Source organism: Saccostrea cucullata, unplaced genomic scaffold (genome assembly GCF_032062105.1).
Source record: "Saccostrea cucullata isolate Sc308-1 unplaced genomic scaffold, CSIRO_AGI_Scuc_v1 ctg1813, whole genome shotgun sequence".
Lineage (NCBI taxonomy): Eukaryota > Metazoa > Mollusca > Bivalvia > Ostreida > Ostreidae > Saccostrea > Saccostrea cuccullata.
In genome coordinates this window covers 61,279-81,710 of record NW_026923580.1, presented here as the reverse complement: position 1 = coordinate 81,710, position 20,432 = coordinate 61,279, and the positions used below count along the sequence as shown (strand labels likewise).

At 34.9% G+C, this 20,432-nt stretch overlaps 1 protein-coding gene across 1 annotated transcript; it reads right to left on the bottom strand.

The window, feature by feature from the left end:
• Window positions 1-821: 821 nt before the first annotated feature.
• Window positions 822-8,629, bottom strand: LOC134264409 (tumor necrosis factor receptor superfamily member 6-like). The gene is made up of 6 exons (XM_062746702.1): window positions 8,606-8,629; window positions 7,422-7,851; window positions 5,540-5,660; window positions 4,918-4,952; window positions 1,388-1,483; window positions 822-1,181 (listed from the first exon to the last, which is right to left on the bottom strand). The coding sequence occupies exons 1-6, from the start codon at window positions 8,627-8,629 to the stop codon at window positions 844-846; spliced, it is 1,044 nt and encodes a 347-aa protein (XP_062602686.1). The 3' UTR covers window positions 822-843.
• Window positions 8,630-20,432: the final 11,803 nt, after the last annotated feature.

The following is a 20,432-nucleotide window of genomic DNA, read 5'->3' as shown; positions in this document are numbered from 1 at the left end:
AAAAATTATCTCAGTTGAGTCAGTTTTTTTATATAATTACAATTGAAGCCCTCCTTGCACAAGTCAAGTAAATCGAAGAATATATAAATGTATTCTTATATATAAATCTGTGTCAGTTGCAATTTTATATGCGAGTCAGTTGTTTGATTGAGTCTTCTATCATAAACACCTGTGTTACAAATGCTATTTATAATAAAATAATAATATTCTAATAATGATCACAGCACATTTAAAAATAATAAAATGTAGGTGTCAGATCTGTTTATAATCAATATTTTTATAATTTTGTTTTGTAGTGAAGAGATATATTGCAATTGGGTGGAACATCTTTGTGATTTTTGATGATATTTCATACATTTAATCGGGTAGAGTGATTGCCTAGCTTTAATTAAGAAATGCATCAAAGGTTTGTATTAATAGCATTTTTGGATATTACAGGAATATTACTAGGGACCACAATGTTTGTTGCTAAAGTTTACAATTAATATCCCAGTGCTACATGTACATGAACCATCATCAATATCTTCCGAGTACAAAAAAGCACATAAACTCATGACGATAAATTTATCAAACTTAATTCTGTATTCCACTGTTGTGGTCACATATACTACTGGTTGCAATTACTATCCTGCTAAATGAAAAGCAAAATATTTTTAAAAGAAAACAGACAATAAGCCTAGTTCCACTAGACAAAGTAGACAAAAAGAAATTTAGATAATTTACATAATTATGTAGCAAGTCAGGAAAATTTAGTGAACAGACAACTGAGTTTAATACCAGTTGCGGTTTACTTTTATTTATTGTAAAATTCAAATCTCCGTGTCAGAGGAAGCATTGTTCTAGTTATATATAAGCAGACATCTCTACAACAGATTTTCCCGCTATAGGTCCTACGTTCTCTAACAGACAACCTTCCGCACAACTCTGCGATCTCCTCAAAGCAGGTGGTTTTACACGAGAATCCACTATTTCTTTATGTTTATCATAAACCATCTGAACGACTTGCTTTTTACACCCAGCTTTGGACAACGCAGCACAAATGATATCAACAGAGGCCTTCCGATTGAGCATTTGGCGCCAAGTTTGTAGCGATTCGAAGACTACTTCCGTTTTGTTGACTGGGTGATTTGATTCATGGATCCATATGATACTGTCAATGTTTTCATATTCCCCAGACAATTCTGAAAAAGAAAACTGAAAGTTTGACCTGCAGCATTCGAAAATAAAATTAATTCTGATACACAGTATAAATAAATAATTAATTTATTCATTTATTACTTAATTCATTTTTAAGACATATTTGTATTTTAAGATATTAAATTTTGAAATCAATATTGAAATATTCTTGATTACATATTGTAAATATGACTGCAAGGAACAAACGTACCAAACACTTGTCGCAGAAACATTTTGTATTTTTTAACAAACGCTTGAGTAGCAACGAACAGGTTTAGTGTTCGCCATTCTTCGTCACGCAACGGTTCTGGAAATTAAAGAAAATATAATCAACATAAATAATTTATCTGTAATTATTCCTATGAAATAATCACTGTGGTGTTTCGCACGTGAATGGTGTCACATTTTGGTTACATTAAGGCCCTGTCACACCGACCTGCGTTCACACGGAGTCATTACGTCTTAAATTCTTTAAATCGCCATGGAATCGCAGGAAAATTTCACAAATTTCTGTAAATTTTTTACAAAGTGAAGATGACACGGCGTCCCTACGGCGATCGACGCGTTTCTACGACGTGCTACAGTAACTGCGTTCCCATGGAGATCACTTTGCAATTGAATGCGCTTCAAGGAGTTTTCACGACGTGCTAGTAGATTCACCTCGCGTTCACGGCGTTCTCTTTACGATGAACTCGTTCACAATGCGTCCTTCACCCATGGATATATATTCAGAGAGAGCGTAAAACATTTTTTATTAAAGATTCAAGTTAAGTGATGAAAAGACTTCTTTGTCTTTTAAAAATGATCCATTTGAATAACTTAGTACTAAATCATTATTAATAGTTTTAGTATTAAGATCATTTTTTCCATTTAATCGATCCAGATGTGTTTTTATATTTTCTTTGATTTCATTATGAATGTAGAAAAAAATAAACACACTGTAAAATAATAGTAAACACACTGAAAAGATGCTACAAAATTTAAGTAATTTCACCGCAACTCCATTGAAAGAACAGAGTTCTGGTGTAATTTTCTCTTCCCCATTTTACTTAAATGCTACTTTAGAATTATTGCTGATCAAATATGAGACTATTGCTCTTGTTTTGTGAGCTGGCTGACAACGGTCTAACAACACTATGAAAGCGCATTGTAAAAACACCAACAATCGCAGTGACAACCCCATGCTGTCGTTGTACAATCGCACTCACAAAAAATAAACTAAATAAAAATAGACGATTAATCTCATTACAAGCGCCGTAAAAGCGCGATAGAAAAGCAGTGTCATCTCCAAGGACTCCGTGACTTCTCCGTGAGGTCTCCGTAGAAGCGAAGTCTACTATCACTGTGTTCATGCTGCGATCATGTGCGTCTTAACGTCATTCACACGGAGCTCCCATTGCGTTGTTGGAGATCTCAACACGCTGCTACGGCGATTATACTACTTTTCCACTGCGTTCTTATCAGACTGCGATCACACGGCGCGTACTTTGTGCATGCCCAAAGTGATTGCCGTCCTCTGGCGATCTAGATCACCATACGCGACCCTACCGCGTTTAGTGGAGATCTCGCCGCGTTATCACGGCGCTATAAGAGAATGCAATGCGATTACCCCCTCGTTTTCCATTTCTTTTTATAGAGGCTGTGCGATCGCCATGAGGACGCAGACCGGCCGATGTGACAGGGGTTTTGTGACGTAAACGGGACTCAAAAATTACAAACATCAATCAGCGACTTTTTCATGAAGATTGAAATGATACTGAAAAATTCTAACTCCATGTGTTTTATGCAGTGAAAGTGGCCTATTCTTTTATGTAACTTGGAATAAATGGTAATCATCAGAAAATGACACTATTTGAAATAAAATAAAATTATTTTTTTACCAAAAGTAACTGATAACATTACGAGGGTTGATCCAAAAGTTCGTTGAATTTCTTCATATTTTATTTATTATTCAGTGGAATTGGTTAAAAATTACAAATGAAAATATAGACACTTGATAAATATTTTGAATTAAAAAACATTTTAAATATCTTCGATAGTAACTTTATGGCAGTTGCCATAGGAACGGTTGTTTGGAAATGCGGGGGAGACATTACCGCGTTTATTATCATTTAAATTCTGAATTCGTGAAATAAGAATTAAACGGCCCTATGTGGTATATAAAACGAAAATTATGTCATTATTACGATTGCTTAATATTTTATAAACCTTTGTGTGAGAGTTTTACTGATTTTACTGGATATTTAGTTGATAAGTTGATGATTTATTGTTCATCTTTAAGTTGTTAGATAACGTCAAATTTCGGTCAAGTCACACGTTTTGTGAAAATCCCGGGATCACTCTATCTTAAACGCGTATATTATTGACATAGGCTTGGGAAAAATGCATTTAGTTACTGGTTTTATAGTGGCATAAGAAATGTAAGAAAAATAGAACTTCCATGGACGTTGATAAAAGGTGTGGTCGCTTTTTGGAGGCTCTGTTTTAAGTGCGTATCCCCCTAGACAAATTAAAAGCGTTAATAGACGTTGTCGGCTGCCGTGCTGTCTTTGACATTGCTACTGAAATTGGAACATCATATGGAAAGATGGGTAGTATTTTGAAATATGAGTAAAAAATGAAGATAAGTTGGTGCGAGAGGATACTCGATCAGGCTTTTCTTTAGAAAAAAAAAACGAAGAAAAAGGCAGCATTTTGTAGAATTACATATTATAACTGGACATTTGGGCGAGATGCTTCTATAACGTGACGTGATATATCTAACTTGACGTTACGTCGAAGTCTCCCCCGGGTTTCCCAACTATCAATTTTCAGAAAGCTCGTGTGACCTTATTGGTGAAATTTTCCAATATTGTTGCATTATGACTCTGTATTATGAATATGCCTGTTGATTGATTTCATCAAATCGCGGTAAAATTTTAGAAAGAAATTCCACGAACTTTTGGATCAACCCTCGTATTTGCATGTAAGGTAAACATCTGACAATGATAAATGTTCTTTATTACATGTAAGTCATTATCTTTAAAAACTTTCATATAATTTTCGTGGTGAATGTGATAGCTGGGTACTAGTACCTTTGTTGAAAATGAAGTATCTACACATTTATATAAAAGACTTTAAAGTAAAAAAAATCGATTATTCTTTTTTAATGTTTTTGAAGTTAAACGCCATAAAACAGCCATCCGTAGTTAGAGCGTCTGCTCTAAAGCTGCGAAGTAAGATCGAGTTGATCCTTACGTCGCGGGTTCGAATCTCACAGTGGGACGTGGAGACAGGTCTTTCGGATGAGACCGTATAAACCGAGGCCCCGTGTCGCAGTAGATGCTGACACGAAAAAGATTCTTCCTTGCTCAATGGTTGTAAGTGCCGAGTATAGGACAAAATTTGCAGCTCTCCACTGGCAGGTGGTGGCGTCTCCATATGAGTGAAAAATTCTCGAGACGGGCGTTAAACATCAATCAATTAATCCATCAACCATAAAAAATAATTTACACTGTGCATGTCTATTTAAGGACGAAGAGATAAGAAATAAATGCAGTTGTTGTACATATAATTGAAGAAAAAATTAACTGGCTCATGTTTTATTGTTTGATAAATGTCTGGTAGTTTGAATGAAAGTTTTTGAAGTACAGTCTTCAAACAGAAGAAAATTATCTGCAATTTGTGGTCCATTAAATAGTTATCTCGAAATATATAACATTTTTAGTATATATTGAATTTTTTTTTCGAAATCGATCTTACCTCGCATCCCCTCTGGAATTTTTAAACGAGGTGTTCTGTAAAGAAAATTTACTAATTTAATAACTACAGTGTAGTTTTACATGTATATTGCGAATACAATATTTCATAATTATAAATGCCGCCTAATGTGATTGCCGAACATATTTTAGCAATCAGTTATATTAATATATAATATTATTATTATTATAGTTATAGTAATATTCGCATTTTAATTTTTGATATGCCATCATTTCTCTGCATTCCTAATGCTTTTAACTTCTTATAGATTATATATTTTACAAACTATATTGTAATATGTATTGTGCGCATACCTTTTGATCTGATACCTTATCATGTTAAGTTTATCTTGTTTTCGTAATTTTTAATAACTTTATCTTTACAATGGTGTTGATTTCATTTCACTATACTTTGCAAAATCAGACCTGCGATGAGATTGTGTAACATGAGGAGAAACACATAGAGAATTTTGTATATTACATGACAGATGCGCAGCTCTAAAGTTTGCAGATTTCAAACACAAAACAATGATGCTGTATCTGAATTTCCATGCATCAGATGTTAAAAAAGCATTTTTCAAACTTCAAGGTAAGTTGGCGTTTTGCCAGTCTCCCCTTTTGATTACCTGTATACGGAATTTCTAGTGTAGTAAACAATGAGGAACAAAAATCCCACCAGAGAAGCAACCAATGAGACAACAGGAACAACCGTGATTACCACACGTTCTACAGCTGTGTACGCTTCCTCTGAAGAAAAAATACCACAGGCACCTGACGTTACTTAATTTACTTATTTAGAAAAAACATACATAATAAGACGATATTATTTTTTCATACAAGAAAAATAAAGTATACTTAGTATTTTATTAAGAAAATAAGTTCATTTTTTTAAGGTCAGTGTTTGTGAAATAAACTGTTATATAAATATATACAAGTACATTGTTTTGATAATTATTTACGACTTTTCATCATAAGTAATGTATAACTATAAGATTACCATTAAATTTTAATATTTTTTTTTTCTGTAACATTTACTAATCATTATAATATTTTTTTACACAATGTAAAATGTGCATTTTCTAAAGACAGTTACATCGTTTTTTTGTATTTTGCCATCAATCAAGATTTAGTAAAAATAGTAATTTATACTGTCTTAATTTAGTTTTGCATGCTTGGTTATTTATCAGGCGTAATTTGATACCTGTCAGACTATTTGAAGTTCGTACAAGATTTGTGCAAAATGGAAAAAAGGAGTTGTTTCCACATAATGTCACGTTCTTCTCCGTAAACGGGGCCTCTAAGAAAAAAAAGTTAATTTTAAACAATTGATTACTACAAATAACAATGTAAATGCGTGTGAAACAAGAATACGTCACTCGATTAATCCTATTTCATCTATCAGAATTATCTCTTCCTATTGTTCTGTGCAGCGCTTCGTCCAGTACAATAAAGCACACATGGAGTAGTTTACAAGAAACGGGATAGTCAGACAGATCTTACATTTTCAGTCATTTTTCACCGCTCAGTACAAACCATGTTTACGGGTGTATGCATTTAAATATTTTTTTATTACAGTGGAGCCTCATATCCCCGGACGCTTTAGTTCCCAGTCAATTTGTCCGGATATGTGAAGCGTCCGGATATCTGAATTACCAGTTAAACAAGACAAAATAACATTAAAAAATTCTGTTCCGATGAAAAATTGTCCGGATACTGAAGCATCCGGATATCTGGCGTCAGGATATTTGAAGGTCCACTGTATATAAAACATCATTTTGAGATGTACACAATGATACATATTCCCATTGAATTTGAGTCGCTAAAGATATACATACAAATTTTCAATCACGGTCCAATTTGCTGGATATGCCTTGATAACAACAATAGTTAGAAACGTTGGATAATTTGCAGAAAGGGTTGCATAAATTAGCCCACGTGTCCAAGATTCGACCCTGGCATACACTACTAACTAGACAGTGATTCCTTATACCCCCGGTATATTAAGATTCATTGTAAAATAAAATTGATAAATTTAGATTTTTTAACATGGTCTGCTTTGTTGAGCCCTTGTTAATCATATATCTTGTTAAATGTTGATGATGTTAGCTTCTGAATTAAACTTTTATAAGTCAAAGTTTGAGCTTGATTACTAGTGTAGTGAGTGAATCTTAAAATTACAAAATGAGTAACAAAGACAAAAAAATGGGATGATGAGTTGTGCATTATATCAGTTTTTTTTAACCATTTGTACAATTCACAGTTTTATATATTGTTTATTATGTATGACATTTTTTATATCTAGGACTTCAATACAAACAAGTAAGTTGTGCAAGTTAAAATTTGTATCTGCAATACCTTTAATTCATTCAATGCATTTTGTGCAAAACAAAACCATGAAAAACATTCATGAATTATAAAAATAAAAGATATACATGTAAGTATAAAAGCAAAAACACTCGATTACTTGATCAAAGAATAAAATAAATATTATTATGTAGAAAGCCTAACCTGTTGATATCATCTGTCCTGTGTTGTTTTCAATACAATATCCCCCTGATCCATCAACAGACCGAGTTTTAAAATAAAACCCATCTTTACATCGACATTTTGTGTCCGAAGTTTTAGTACATGGCTCTGATATCACTTGATTTTTATCCGTACAGAACCTCAAACAGTTGTTGCAATATTCCGCATTATTTTCCATCTTTTGGAAAGTTCCGTCCGGACAATCTGAACATGTCGCTGACGTCATATTGATGACGCAATCCATATCTTTGTAAGTTCCTGGTTCACACATCATGCACAGGAGCCCGGTAGCTGATATGTAAAATGAAGCCATAATTCTTAAATTCTGAGCAATGAAAGACAAAAACAAGACTGGGCGCTTGTTGGTATGTTCCTGATTAAGAAGTCTATTTCTACTACTGGAATCTGAGATCTGTAAATAAAAATGAAGAAAGAAAGAAACTAAGCCAATATTAGAAATTGTATCATGGCTGCGGTGTTTTTCCTTTGAAGTCAAGTGTACAATAACTGGAGATACACCGATGGGCGGAGCCAGCAAAAACTGTGCCTTGTAAATAAATTATTGAACACTTAGGCGATTTCATCATTTTAAATCACATGTATATTGAATCTGAATTACAGAATGAAATGGGCTATAATACAAAGGCTAAATTTCTGCAAGTGAAATAAAAGTCTTTTAAATAAATAAAATTACACTGCGTATCCCAAACTACTAAATGCTTTTAAGGAACTCTGCAAATATTCAATCCTCCACAACGAGAAATCAAGTTCTTGACACGAATTTCACACAGAATTATATTAAAATATCACACCTATTGTAATAAACCGCTTTAGCCTAAAAAAAAAAAACATCTTTGCCGTGTTCTTTGCTCAACGAGAATAAGTGCAGATGTACTGCATCCACAGATGAAGACCCTGACACAGGCTTTTAGTGAACGCGACAGCTCTCAAATATGTCAAATGATCAACGGGTACCTTTTTTCTGGATTTTCGAATAACATCCGAGTTTTCCTTCTTAACTTCGATTTTTTTCCTGTTTGATATCCAAAGGTTTTCTTGTGATATATTCATTAAAATAAAATCCGTGCTTAAATTACGACGGGATGCTGCAATCCGACGTCCTTTCTCATGAACACACACACGCAAAATGAGTTTATTAAAAATACTGGCAGGAAGGAGAGATTATCCATGCGGTCACATGACAAAAACTACATTTTCTATTGGTGTAATTAAAAATCATGCATATTATTTATAATATGACGTTTGATTGGCCATGATACAAGAAAGTTATTGAATATTTATTATGGTGTATCCTGATTTATTTGGACGAAGGGCGGAGAACTTCACTCGTCACCGCCCTTCGCCCAAATAACTCAGGATACACCATGATAAATATACAATAACTATTACTAAAAACATTATTTTTAAGACAGCATTAAAAGTATACAGAAAATATAAAAGTAACCCCAACTGTATCTTGTGTTCTATCTAATTTCACTTAAAAACAATATTCTGTAAACTGATTAGATTTGGCAAAAGGCAAGCAATTTTTGCAACATTTTACCTTAAAGCATATCTTTTTATTACTTTTTAATTATAATAAATACATGTCATTCTTTTAAGCTACATTTTTGTGAATTAATAGTTTTTTGCCAAAATATAACTGGTTAATATTCTTAATTGTTAAAGTCAATTAAGGATTTGTTTAATTTTAATATTCACTATTTTATCCTACTCATTTTACATCATTTGCATTGTTTTTGGGGTTTTTTTTTTAGTTATACATGTATTTAAACTGGTTAAGAATGAATGCTTTCTTGCTACGTAAGACCCCATTAATATTTATTTAAAGAGTATTCAAATGATAATAATAGCGAAAATACTTTCGAATTACTATGTAAATGTAAAATCTTACCTCTGTTACTCTGTTGCTATTATTGCTATTATCTGGATCATTTCGTCCATTATATTACTGCTTCCAATCAATTGTAATGCATCATTGTCTAATTTTAGAAAAAAAAAGTTGTTTATATAGTCGAAAGCGAGTCTGCTAAATCACATTGTGTGATAGTAGTAATAATATATTGAAATATGTTCGTTTTCAACTTCGACGCGCAATATTGATAGGCAGCATTTTAACCAACGTGATCGAGAAATACAAATTTGCTATTGTAAGACCACGTTGTCTTCCTGCTGATCTATATTTTCTGTTTATGAATAAATAAACTGCATTATGAAGTAATCGAGAATCTGTATGGTGTTACATGTATTTTACCTTTCTGCTATCTTAGCTATAATTTCCTAAGATGTGTTACACGTAGCTATTTCAGATGTCTGACCTGAAGCTATGTCTTGGATGTCTGTTATACGTACTAAGCTATTTTAGATGTCACCGACGGTATATTACTTTAAAGCAACAATTCTAGATGCCTGTCGCCCTACATGTAAAGCTATTTTAGAATTTATGTTTAGTTTCATGTATAGTTACTTTAGTTAAGTTGCTTGTTACATGTATATTTAGATAGACTATTTTAAAATATTCTATTCTAAATTTCTATTGTATTTTATTGAGGATTGTGTATTATTTGTACCTATTTCAGCTATTTAAGATGCCTGTTACTTAATTGTAAAATAACGATCAGAATTTTCTCCTTATTGTAACATAACAATTAATCCCATTTTTTTTTTTTTGGAAATAAATATGAAACATCTATGTATCATGCCTCAATAAAAATATAAAAATAAATTTAAAAACTTTTTTAAAACAATTATAAAAAAATAATGCCTCTATTTGGTTTATTTCATGACACAATAGAGTACATGTAACTGCGTCAGATGGACAAAAAAGAGAGATAGAGAGAGTGGTGAATGAGAGGATGAGGACAGAGGTTTGCAAAGGATGAGGGAGGGAGAAAAAAGGAGGTTGTTGGTGAGAGGAAAGAAGAGGGAGAGGGTGATAGAAGGGGAGTGATATGTAGAGGATGGTAATGAGAAAGTGGGAGAGGATAATACAGAGGGAGAGGATTATACAGAGAAAAGGAGAGGATAACAGAGAGGGGGAGAGAGAAGATGATACAGTGGAATTAAGAGGGCGAGTATGATAGAGAGAGAGAATGAGAGGATGATAGAGAGCCAGTGAGGGGATGATAGAAAGGGAGGGAGAGGAGAGGGGGTTGAGAATGGTAGGGCGGAGGTGAGAGGTAGAAGATTATAGAGAGGAGAAGATGATAGAGAGTGAGAGGATGATAGAGAGGGAGAAGATGCTAGAGAGGGGGAGAAGTAGAAGATGAAAGAGAGGGAGAAGATGATAAAGAGGGAGAGGTTGATAGAGAGAGAGAGGATGATAGAAAGGAAGGGAAAGGATGATAGAGAGGAAGGGAAAGGATGATAGAAACTGAGGGAAAGGAGAGGGAGGAGGAAAAGGGTGATAAAGAGGAAGGGAAATGATGATAGATAGGGAGGAAGAAGAAGATAGAAAGGGAGGATAGTAAAAGGATGATAAAGAGAAGGGATATATTGATAGATAGAGAGAGAGAGTTGATGATAGATAGGAAGAGAGACGATAATGAAGAGAAAGGGAAAGGTTGAAAAATAGGGAGGGAGAGTGGGAGGATGATAGAAAGAGAAGGAGAGGATGATAGAGAGAGAGGGAGTGGAAGATGGAGAGAAAGGGAGAGGATGATACAGAGAGAGAGGATGATGGAGAGAGAGGCAGAGGATAATAGAGAGGGAGGCAGATCATGATAGTGAGGGAACACATGATTCAGAGGAAGGTAGTGGATGATAAAGAGGAAAGGGGATGATGATTGAGAGGAAGGGAGATGATGATGGAGACGGAGAGGATGATAGAGAGAGAGGGGAAGAAGATAGAGAGGGGGAGAGAATGATAGAGAGGTAGGAAGAGGATGATGGAGAAAGAGAGGGTATAAGAATGTGAGGGAGAGGATGATGGAGTGGGAAAGGATGATAGAGAGCAAGGGAGAGGATGAAAGAGAGGGAGAGAGAGGATGATACAGGGAAAGGAGAGGATGACACAGAGGAAGGGAAAAGATGACAGAGAGGAAGGGAGAGGATGATGAAGAGGGAGAGAATGATAGATAGGTAGGGAGAAGAAGATAAAGAGGGATGGAGAGAATGATAAAGAGGGGGATAGGATGATAGAGAGGGAGAGGATGATAGATAGGGAGGGAAAGGATGACAGAGAGGAAGGGAGATAACAGAGAGGAGAAAGAGAGAGATAATAGATAGGGAGGGAAAGGATGATAGAGAGGGATGGAGAGAATGATAAAGAAGGGGAGAGGATGATAGAGAGGGAGGGAGAGAATGATAAAGAGGGGGAAAAGATTATGGAGAGGGAGAGGATGATAGATAGGGAGGGGAAGGATGATAGAGAGGAAGGGTTAAGGATAATAGAGAGGAAGAGACATGAAGATACAGAGGGAGGGAGAGAGAGAGGATGATAGAGAGATAGAGGATGATAGAAAGGGGGAGGATGATAGGGACGGAGGGAGAGCGATAGGATGATAGAGAGGGAGGAAGAGGAGGATGATAGATAGGGAGAGGATGATAGAGAGGGAGGGAGAGTGAGATGATGGTAGAGAGGTACATGTATAGGATGATAGGGAGGGAGGGAGAGAGGAGAGGATGATAGGGAGGGAGAGGATGATAGTTTGAGAAGAAGATGATAGAGAGGGAGAGGATTATAGAGAGAGGTAAAGGAAGATAGCGAGAGGGAGAGGGTAATTGAGAGGGAGGGAAAGGATGATAGAGAGGGAGAGAAAGGATGATAGGGAGGAAGAGGATAATGGAGAGGGAGAGGATGATAGAGAGGGAAACAGAGGATGATGGAGAGAGAGAGGGTGATAGAGAGTGAAGGAGAGGATGATGGAGAGGGAGAGGATGATTTAAAGAAAGGGAGAGGATGATAGAGAGAAAGAGAGGGAGAGGATGACAAATAGGGAGGGAAAGAAAGGGGATGATAGAAAGAAAGGGAAAGGATGATATAGAGGGAGGGAGAGGATGATAGAGAGAAAGAGAGGGAAAGGATGATAGAAAGAAAAAAACAGAGAGGATGGTAGAAAGGGAGAGGATGATAGAGAGAAAGGGAGAGGATTGTAGAGAGGGAGAGGATGAAAGACAGGGAGGGGGAGGGAGAAGATGATAGAGAGGGGGAGAAAGGATGATAGAGAGGGAGGGAGAGGATGATAGAAAGGGAGTGAAAAGATGATAGAAAGAAAGGGATAGAATGAGGGAGAGGATGATAAAGAGGGAGAGGATGTTAGAAACGGAAGAAGAGGATGATAGAGAGAAAGGGAAAGGATGATAGAGAGGGAGAGGATTATACACAGGGAAAGGATGATAGACAGGGATTGAAAGGATGATAGAAAGAAAGGGAAAGAATGAGGGAGAGGGAGAGGAAGATAAAGAGGGAGAGAATGTTAGAGAGGGAAGAAGAGGATGATAGAGAGAAAGGGTAAGAATGGTAGAGAGGGAGAGGATGATAGACAGGGATTGAGATGATGATACAAAGAAAGGGAAAGGATGATACAGAGTGAGAGGATGATAGAGTGGAAGAGAAGAAAAGGATGATAGAAAAAAAGGAGGGAGAGGATGATACAGAGGGAGGGAGAAGATGATAGAAAGTGAGAGGATGATAGTGAGAAAGGGAGAGGATGATAGAGAATGGGAGGGAAAGGATGATAGAGAGGGAGGGAGAGGATGTTACAGAGGAAGTTAGTGGATTATAAAGAGGAAGGGAGAGGATGATAGAGATGGAATAAGAGGAAAATAGAGAGAGAGGGAAAGGGTGATACAGAGGGAGAGGATGATAGAAAGAAAAGGAGGGAGATGATGATAGAGAGGGAGGGAAAGGATGATAGAAGGGGAGAGGATGATAGTGAGAAAGGGAGAGAATGATGGAAAGGGAGAGGAGGAAAGGGTGATAGAGAATGGGAGGGAGAGGATGATACAGAGGAGGGAAAGGGTGATAGAAAGGGAAAAGATAATAGTGAGAAAGGGAGAGGATCATAGAGAGAAAGGGAGAGGATTATAGAAAGGGAGTAAAAGGATGATAGAGAGGAAGGGAGTGGATGACAGAAAGGGAGATGATGATAGAGAGAAAGGGAGAGGGTGATAGAAAGGGAGGGAGAGGATGATGAAGAGTGAGGGAGAGGATAATAGAGAGGTAGGGAGAGGGAGATTATGATAGAAAGAGAGGGAGGGGATGACAGAGGGGAGAGGGAGAGAGAGGATGATAGAGAGGATGATAGAGTGCTAGGGAGGGAAAGGATGATAGACAGAAAAGGAGGTAGAGGATGACAGAGAGGGAGAGGATGATAGAAAAGAAGAGGAAGAGGGTGAATGAGAAGGAGGGAGATGATGATGGAAAAGGAGGGAGATGATGAGAGAGAGGGAGGGAGAGGAAGGGGAGAGAAAAAGGAAAAAGTTGGAGAGACCAAGGAAGAGGATGGAAGAGAGAAAGTTGAGATAGGAACAGGTTCTACGGAATTGGTGGCAGTTTCAAATAGTATAGTAAGTTTGATGTAATAATTGTTATTCAACGTTTCTTTAGAGAATCCTTTCACCCATTTATATGGACATATGGACCTTGCCGGTGGAAAGCTCCAAATTATGACCTATATTCGGCATTCAATATCATTGAGTAGTGAGGGATTTTTCATGCCATGCAGCCCCTACTGCAACATACATGTATGGAACCTCAGCTTACATGTACACTGTACGGTCTCATCCGAAGGACCGGTTTCCACATACCAATGCAATGGATTGGAACGACTGAGTTTGAAGCGATGGTTTATGAACTAGAGTAGATTATATGTGATTTTCAAGAGATCAATTGCCTAAAAGTTGAGGCATCGTAATTGATAGTGAGTAGTTGTGGGAAACGGTTGTATTCTTTAATTTCAAACATACCACATAGACTAAAAATCCAGAGGAAGTAGCTGAACAGAACAGTTCAATGTGGAGATCGTGACGATCCTTGTTATCATACCCCTTCCCCCCGCTTGAAAAATGGGAGGGTATGTAGTGATCGGTGTGTCAGTCCATCCATATAGCTGTACGTCCGTCCGTCTGCCTGTACGCCCTTTCCTCTAGCTGAACATTACTCTTATAACACTGAATGAAATTAACTAAAACTTTCACAGAAATTTTGTTCTACAGTACCATTTTGTACCTCCTATATATTTTATCATTATTATATTTTTTTTTTGATCGGACACATTTTATGTTGCCCATACATGTAGCTAAACATGGATACTGTCATTCTTTTTATAATATTGAAGGGTATACCAATTTCTTATCGGTATTTTGTCAGGTTCTTTATAATATTATGCTACATTGTGTGCCTATTTTTCTTTTGATCTGACACTTATTTCGGGTTTTCCAGAGCAAAACTAGGATTTTGTCATTATAATTACATGTACATATACGGGAGGCAGGGGATCATTTAGTGAACTCATGATTAGTACTCACAGTACCTCTAAATATCACACCATTATGTGTTCATTTGGTGTTGAATATAGTTTGTTATTCGCCAAAAAAATATTGACCGAAGCGAAGCTTATAGTGTTTCTTATACGTTTTTTTTTCTCTTTTATTAAAACATGGTACACAAATAATTCATTGTACACAAAAGCATAATACATACATTGCATATCTATTTGAACATCAAAATCACAAGTAATTGCCTATTTCTAGATATAAATTATCATTAATTACATGAGCTTCCTTAGAATTGCGTTTTGTAGACAAAGACAATTCTTTATCTTATTTCGAAAAAAATTTCTGTATACATATTTTCTTTTTCAAATCTACATTTCATTTTATATTTATAGATGTTAAAACATATAAATGACAATAAATTATTCAATCTCGTTGTTTTTGAATTGATTTCGTTGTAAAAACCTAGTACAAGTATTTTCCATGTGACTTCAAAACCCAAAAATAAACTAATTTTTTTCCATATATTTTCACAGAGTTTACATTTGTACAAGAGATGTTCATTGTCTTCAACAACCATAATATTCACAATAAGGTTCTACATCTTTGTTCCATTTACTTACATTTAGATTGTTATTCAATATGCAATTCAGTAATTTATAATTGAATTCAGCAACATTTTTTTCATACATATACTTAATTTTAGCTAGATATACATTTTTCCAGATATATTTGTAACTTAGACCGAAAGTCTTTTGCCACATATTTTCATAAACTGATCTTTAAATTCAATGTTTACCAAAATTGAATAATAAAAATCACATTTAAGATTTTCTAGAGTTCAAGTACGCTATTATCTCTAAATAAAAATGACACTTCGTTTTTAATATTAACAAATTTGGCATATGTACAATCAAAATTGTTTTTGTATTCCCTGAGTACTTTTTTTATCATGATATATTCACAGAATATATTGTTTTTCTTTTCCAGTATGTTGTAAAAGTGTTCAATATTAAGGAAGTTTCCATCATTATCAAAAAGATCTTTGATATACAGAATATTACTTTTTATCCAGTTTTCAAAACAAAGAGGTTTAGAATCATACTGAAACAAATTATTGTTCCAAATGAATTCCGATAAAAATTGGTCTCTCTTTAAAGTACAAATTTGTTTAACTTTTTTTACATCTATTGCAGCGGTGTGTGGGGATATGAAACATCGCACAAAATAGATATGGTACAGGATCGGGCTCAACGATACTTCCTTGGGGTTCACCGATTAACACCTTTCTTGGCTGTACGTGGTGAGTGTGGATGGTCAGCTGCCAGTCTACGACACACGTAAACGTAATTCGTAGAAAAATGAGGAAAAGAAATAGAATACATCATAAAGCGAAACAAACAGATAATCCTAATCACTGGCAAAAATTTAGAGAAATTCGTAATGAGGTAGTTAAATTAGTACGAAAAGCTCGAAATGATTATAAAGTGAAACTGGCCTCTCAACTTATCGATAAGACTATTCCTCCAGGTAAATGGTGGCGAATTGCTAAATCTGTCTCAAGATTTAAAAAACAAAATACTTCCCCTCCTCCACTGAAATCTAGAGATGGCAGGATATTCGTTCATCCAATTGATAAAGCAGAAGAATTTAATAATTATTTTGCAAATATTTCACACATAAACACTGAGCCTGATCTCCCTGAACATGGACCAGGTCCTCCAACTAATTGCTTTGATGATTTTGAAATTACTGAACAGGACGTTCTTGATCAATTATCAATCTTAGATACCTCTAAACCACCAGGGCCAGACGGGTTATCTCCAAGAATCCTAAAAGAAACACGATTCTCTATTTATAAACCATTAACAAAACTTTTTAACATGTCACTCAGTAAGAAATGTCTACCTTATGTATGGAAACAAGCACATGTTTCCCCAGTATTTAAAAATAAATGAAGCCCCGACAATGCTAATAATTATAGACCCATTTCTCTTACAAGTTCTGTCTGTAAAGTTATGGAGAAAATACATTTCAAGTATATGTACAATTATGTAAAAGACTACGAATTGATATCAAAAAATCAATCTGGGTTCCAACCAGGTGACTCTACAATAAATCAACTAGTCGAAATATATGATAAAATTATGTCAAATCTTGATAAAGGCCGAGACTTAAGATTTATATTCTGTGATACTTCAAAGGCCTTTGACAGGGTCTGGCATAAAGGACTTATTTTTAAACTTAAAAACTTAGGCTTCAAAAATAATATTTTGGGATGGATTAAAGACTACCTTACTCACAGACAACAAAAAGTAAATGTAGAAGGCTTTTCCTCACCTTTAAAACTGTTGATGCAGGAGTACCCCAGGGGTCTGTGCTAGGCCCATTTTTATTCTTATTATACATTAATGATATTACTGAAGGCATACATAATGAAATTAGATTATTCGCGGATGATACATCATTGTTTGCAATAGTGGACACTGATATTAATACTGCTACTTCATCTCTTAGAACCGATCTTGATAAAATAAAGAAATGGTCGAACTCTTGGGCAGTAGACTTCAATGCTGATAAAACAAAAAATGTTAATTTTACAAGAAAGCAACGACTCTTCCCAGACATTCATTTTGGTGAAAGCGGAAAAATTATTGAACAATCTAAAAGTCATACACATCTAGGACTTCTTTTCCAATCCGATGGTAGCTGGAATAATCATATTTCTGCTATTTACGAAAAAGCTTGTAAGAGATTAAATATCTTAAGACTATTTAAACACACATTAGATAGAAATTCTTTAATTAAGATATATCTAGCGTTCATTAGACCGGTCCTTGAATATGCTGATGTAGTATGGGATAATGGTATGCGTCAACTTTAATATGTAATTAATTAAAACCCTAACTGAATAACTTTTAGCAATATATCTTTATAAAATCAAAAACCATTGGTTGACTCATATGAAATATTTTTAACATAAGTTTGACTTAGCTAAGACCTCGCTTAGTTCGCTTTATGTTACGGTTTAAGACATACTTAAGTAGTACTTAGACAGGTCCTAAGATTGTGCCTAAAACGTACTTACGACCCTACTTAAGTCAAAAACTTAGCAAGCTTTATGTTACGAGCCCCAGATGGTAATAATCTTTCTTTACCATTATGTCGAACTGTATCATACTATGAAAGTTTTATTCCTTCAACCATAAAACTGTGGAATAATCTTAGTTCTGATGTGAGAATGTCACCTTCTTTATCAATTTTCAAGTCAAAAATAAACCAACCTTTTAGCAGTTGTAAATACTTCAACTATGGTAGCAGAAATGAGAATATACTTCACTGTCAACTACGTAATAAAGCTAGTAATCTTAATGCACACCTAAAAAATCATTATATAATAGCCGATGCATCTTGTCCGAAGTGTAATTACCATACAGAAGATAATGAACACTTTTTTATGGATTGTCCAGCATATAGCATTCAAAGAAACAAACTAAGAAAAAACTTCAATGAGCTTGATGTACCTTATGATCTAAAAATTCTTTTACAAGGGAGTTCAGAGTATTCGTTCCAAACGAACCTCAATATTATAAAAAATGTACATGAATATATCAAGTTAACAAAACGTTTATAAGCGTATTCTTCTTTTTTTATATGCATTTTTGTCATTTTATACATGTTTATATTTGTTATGCTTATTTTGATCTGGATCTGTGCGAGTCAGGGTGTGGTTGCGTGTGTGAGGGTGTGTGTGAATGCGTATGTGAGCACTCATATCTAAATATGCATTGTTAATATATACTCTGTTCATTGTATTGTAACCTTGACCTGTTGTATAGAGAGGGTATCTATAGGCTTAAGCCTGTTGCCCAATCTATTCAGTTTACTGAATAAATATTGTTTAAAAAACGACACAAAACTAACATGGTGCGACTATGGAATAAACTGATCCTCATGGATGACGATAGGATTACAAAGAAAATATTTATGGCGTCTTGTAATGAAAATAATTCCCGAAGCTGGTATCATCATATGAAAATTCTCTTTGAAAACACAGATTTAAACCACATTTTTCAGAACATGCAGTTTTGCAATACCCATATTTTTATTCAGAAACAGATTTCAAATCAACAATCCAAATGGCAATCGGATATTCAAAAATCAGCAAAATTACGGACGTACTGCATTATTAGGGAAGAATACGGTCTTGAACAATACGTTGCTATGGACTTGCCGAAACCAGTTAGGTCTACAATGGCGCAATTCCGGTGCGGGGTGCTCCCTCTGCGTATCGAGACTGGTCGCTACCGCGGAGAGCCAATTCCAGATAGAATATGTAATCTCTGTGATTTGAACGAAGTAGAGGATGAACTTCACTTTCTTTTTAAATGTGATCTATATAAATTCTGTAGACAGGACTTTCTAGGAAATATTGGAATTTCAAATTTACAATATAATGATTTAAATGTTCTCTTTAAATATCTGTTAACTCACTTCCCTCGTAAATCTGCAAATCTGCGGTGACAGGCTAGCTGCTTTCGTTTTTGTTCGCTGCAGAAAGGCTGATATAAAAGTTCTAGATAAATAATAAGAGCTCGAAAGTATGGCAAATGCATTTAGTTTTAACTCAGAAATCAGTCATAATGATCGCTGCTCAAATAAAATTATAATGATTATTAAATCAAACTGTAGTAGTTTCTCCAATTGCGGGTCACGCAATCTCGTGGCATGAACATGTCAAAATTCTATGTGCAAAACCAATCGACAACCATGTATTTACCTTGATTATCCAAAGTATTCTACCTGGAAAATATTTTCTCTAAAAAATAAAATCGAGTTAACCCTTCAAATGCATTTTTTGATAAATGAATTTTATTGTATTATTTTTAATCCTAATGCATTTTTTTTAATTCTTATTTACTTCAATTCGTTTTTTTTTTTTTTTTTTTGTAATTGTTTTAAAAAATTTTTAAACATATTTCTGTGGTTGTTTTACTTTTTTCCAAGCTACATGAATTGTTTTATATTTTAACATCATAAAAATCGTGTTCCGAAACATTCCAGGAATATTACACGACCGTGAAGTCACATGACCCGGAAATGGAGAAAATGAATTCGTAACTGGGGAAGCTAGGCCTTGCTGCAATACCCATGTAAATATTGTTTCCGTGTAGCTACTTTGAAATCGAAAAGGTGTTTGGATGACTCACTATTTGTTCTTTCAATACATATATTGCATAAAATGTAAATTGAACAGATTTGCAAAATATCAACCAAACACCCTGACGTGACCCGGAATTGGCGACTTAATTCACTGTATTTAAATGGATAACGAAATGTAACCAAAATTCGAATATAGGAGCATCACGTTTGCATTGTTTTCCTTAAACCTCTTCATTTTCATTTTTCCAAATTGAGCATATTGGTTTAAATGACGGCTGAAATGAATGCTAAATGTGTTTCATGTAGAAGAATAGACATTTCGTGAACGTGCTATCCGACTCAATTTGGGAAGAGTTAACTTTTATTGTTGTA

What these genes read in the sequence shown, in the direction of transcription:
- LOC134264409 (XM_062746702.1), bottom strand. Translation starts at nt 8,629, where the DNA reads ATGGATAATCTCTCCTTCCTGCCA. An exon ending in ATAATCTCTCCTTCCTGCCA is followed by an intron (nt 7,852 to 8,605) that starts GTATTTTTAATA and finishes TTTTATTTACAG; the next exon opens with ATCTCAGATTCCAGTAGTAG. An exon ending in GTTTCTGCGACAAGTGTTTG is followed by an intron (nt 1,182 to 1,387) that starts GTACGTTTGTTC and finishes TTTCTTTTTCAG; the next exon opens with AATTGTCTGGGGAATATGAA.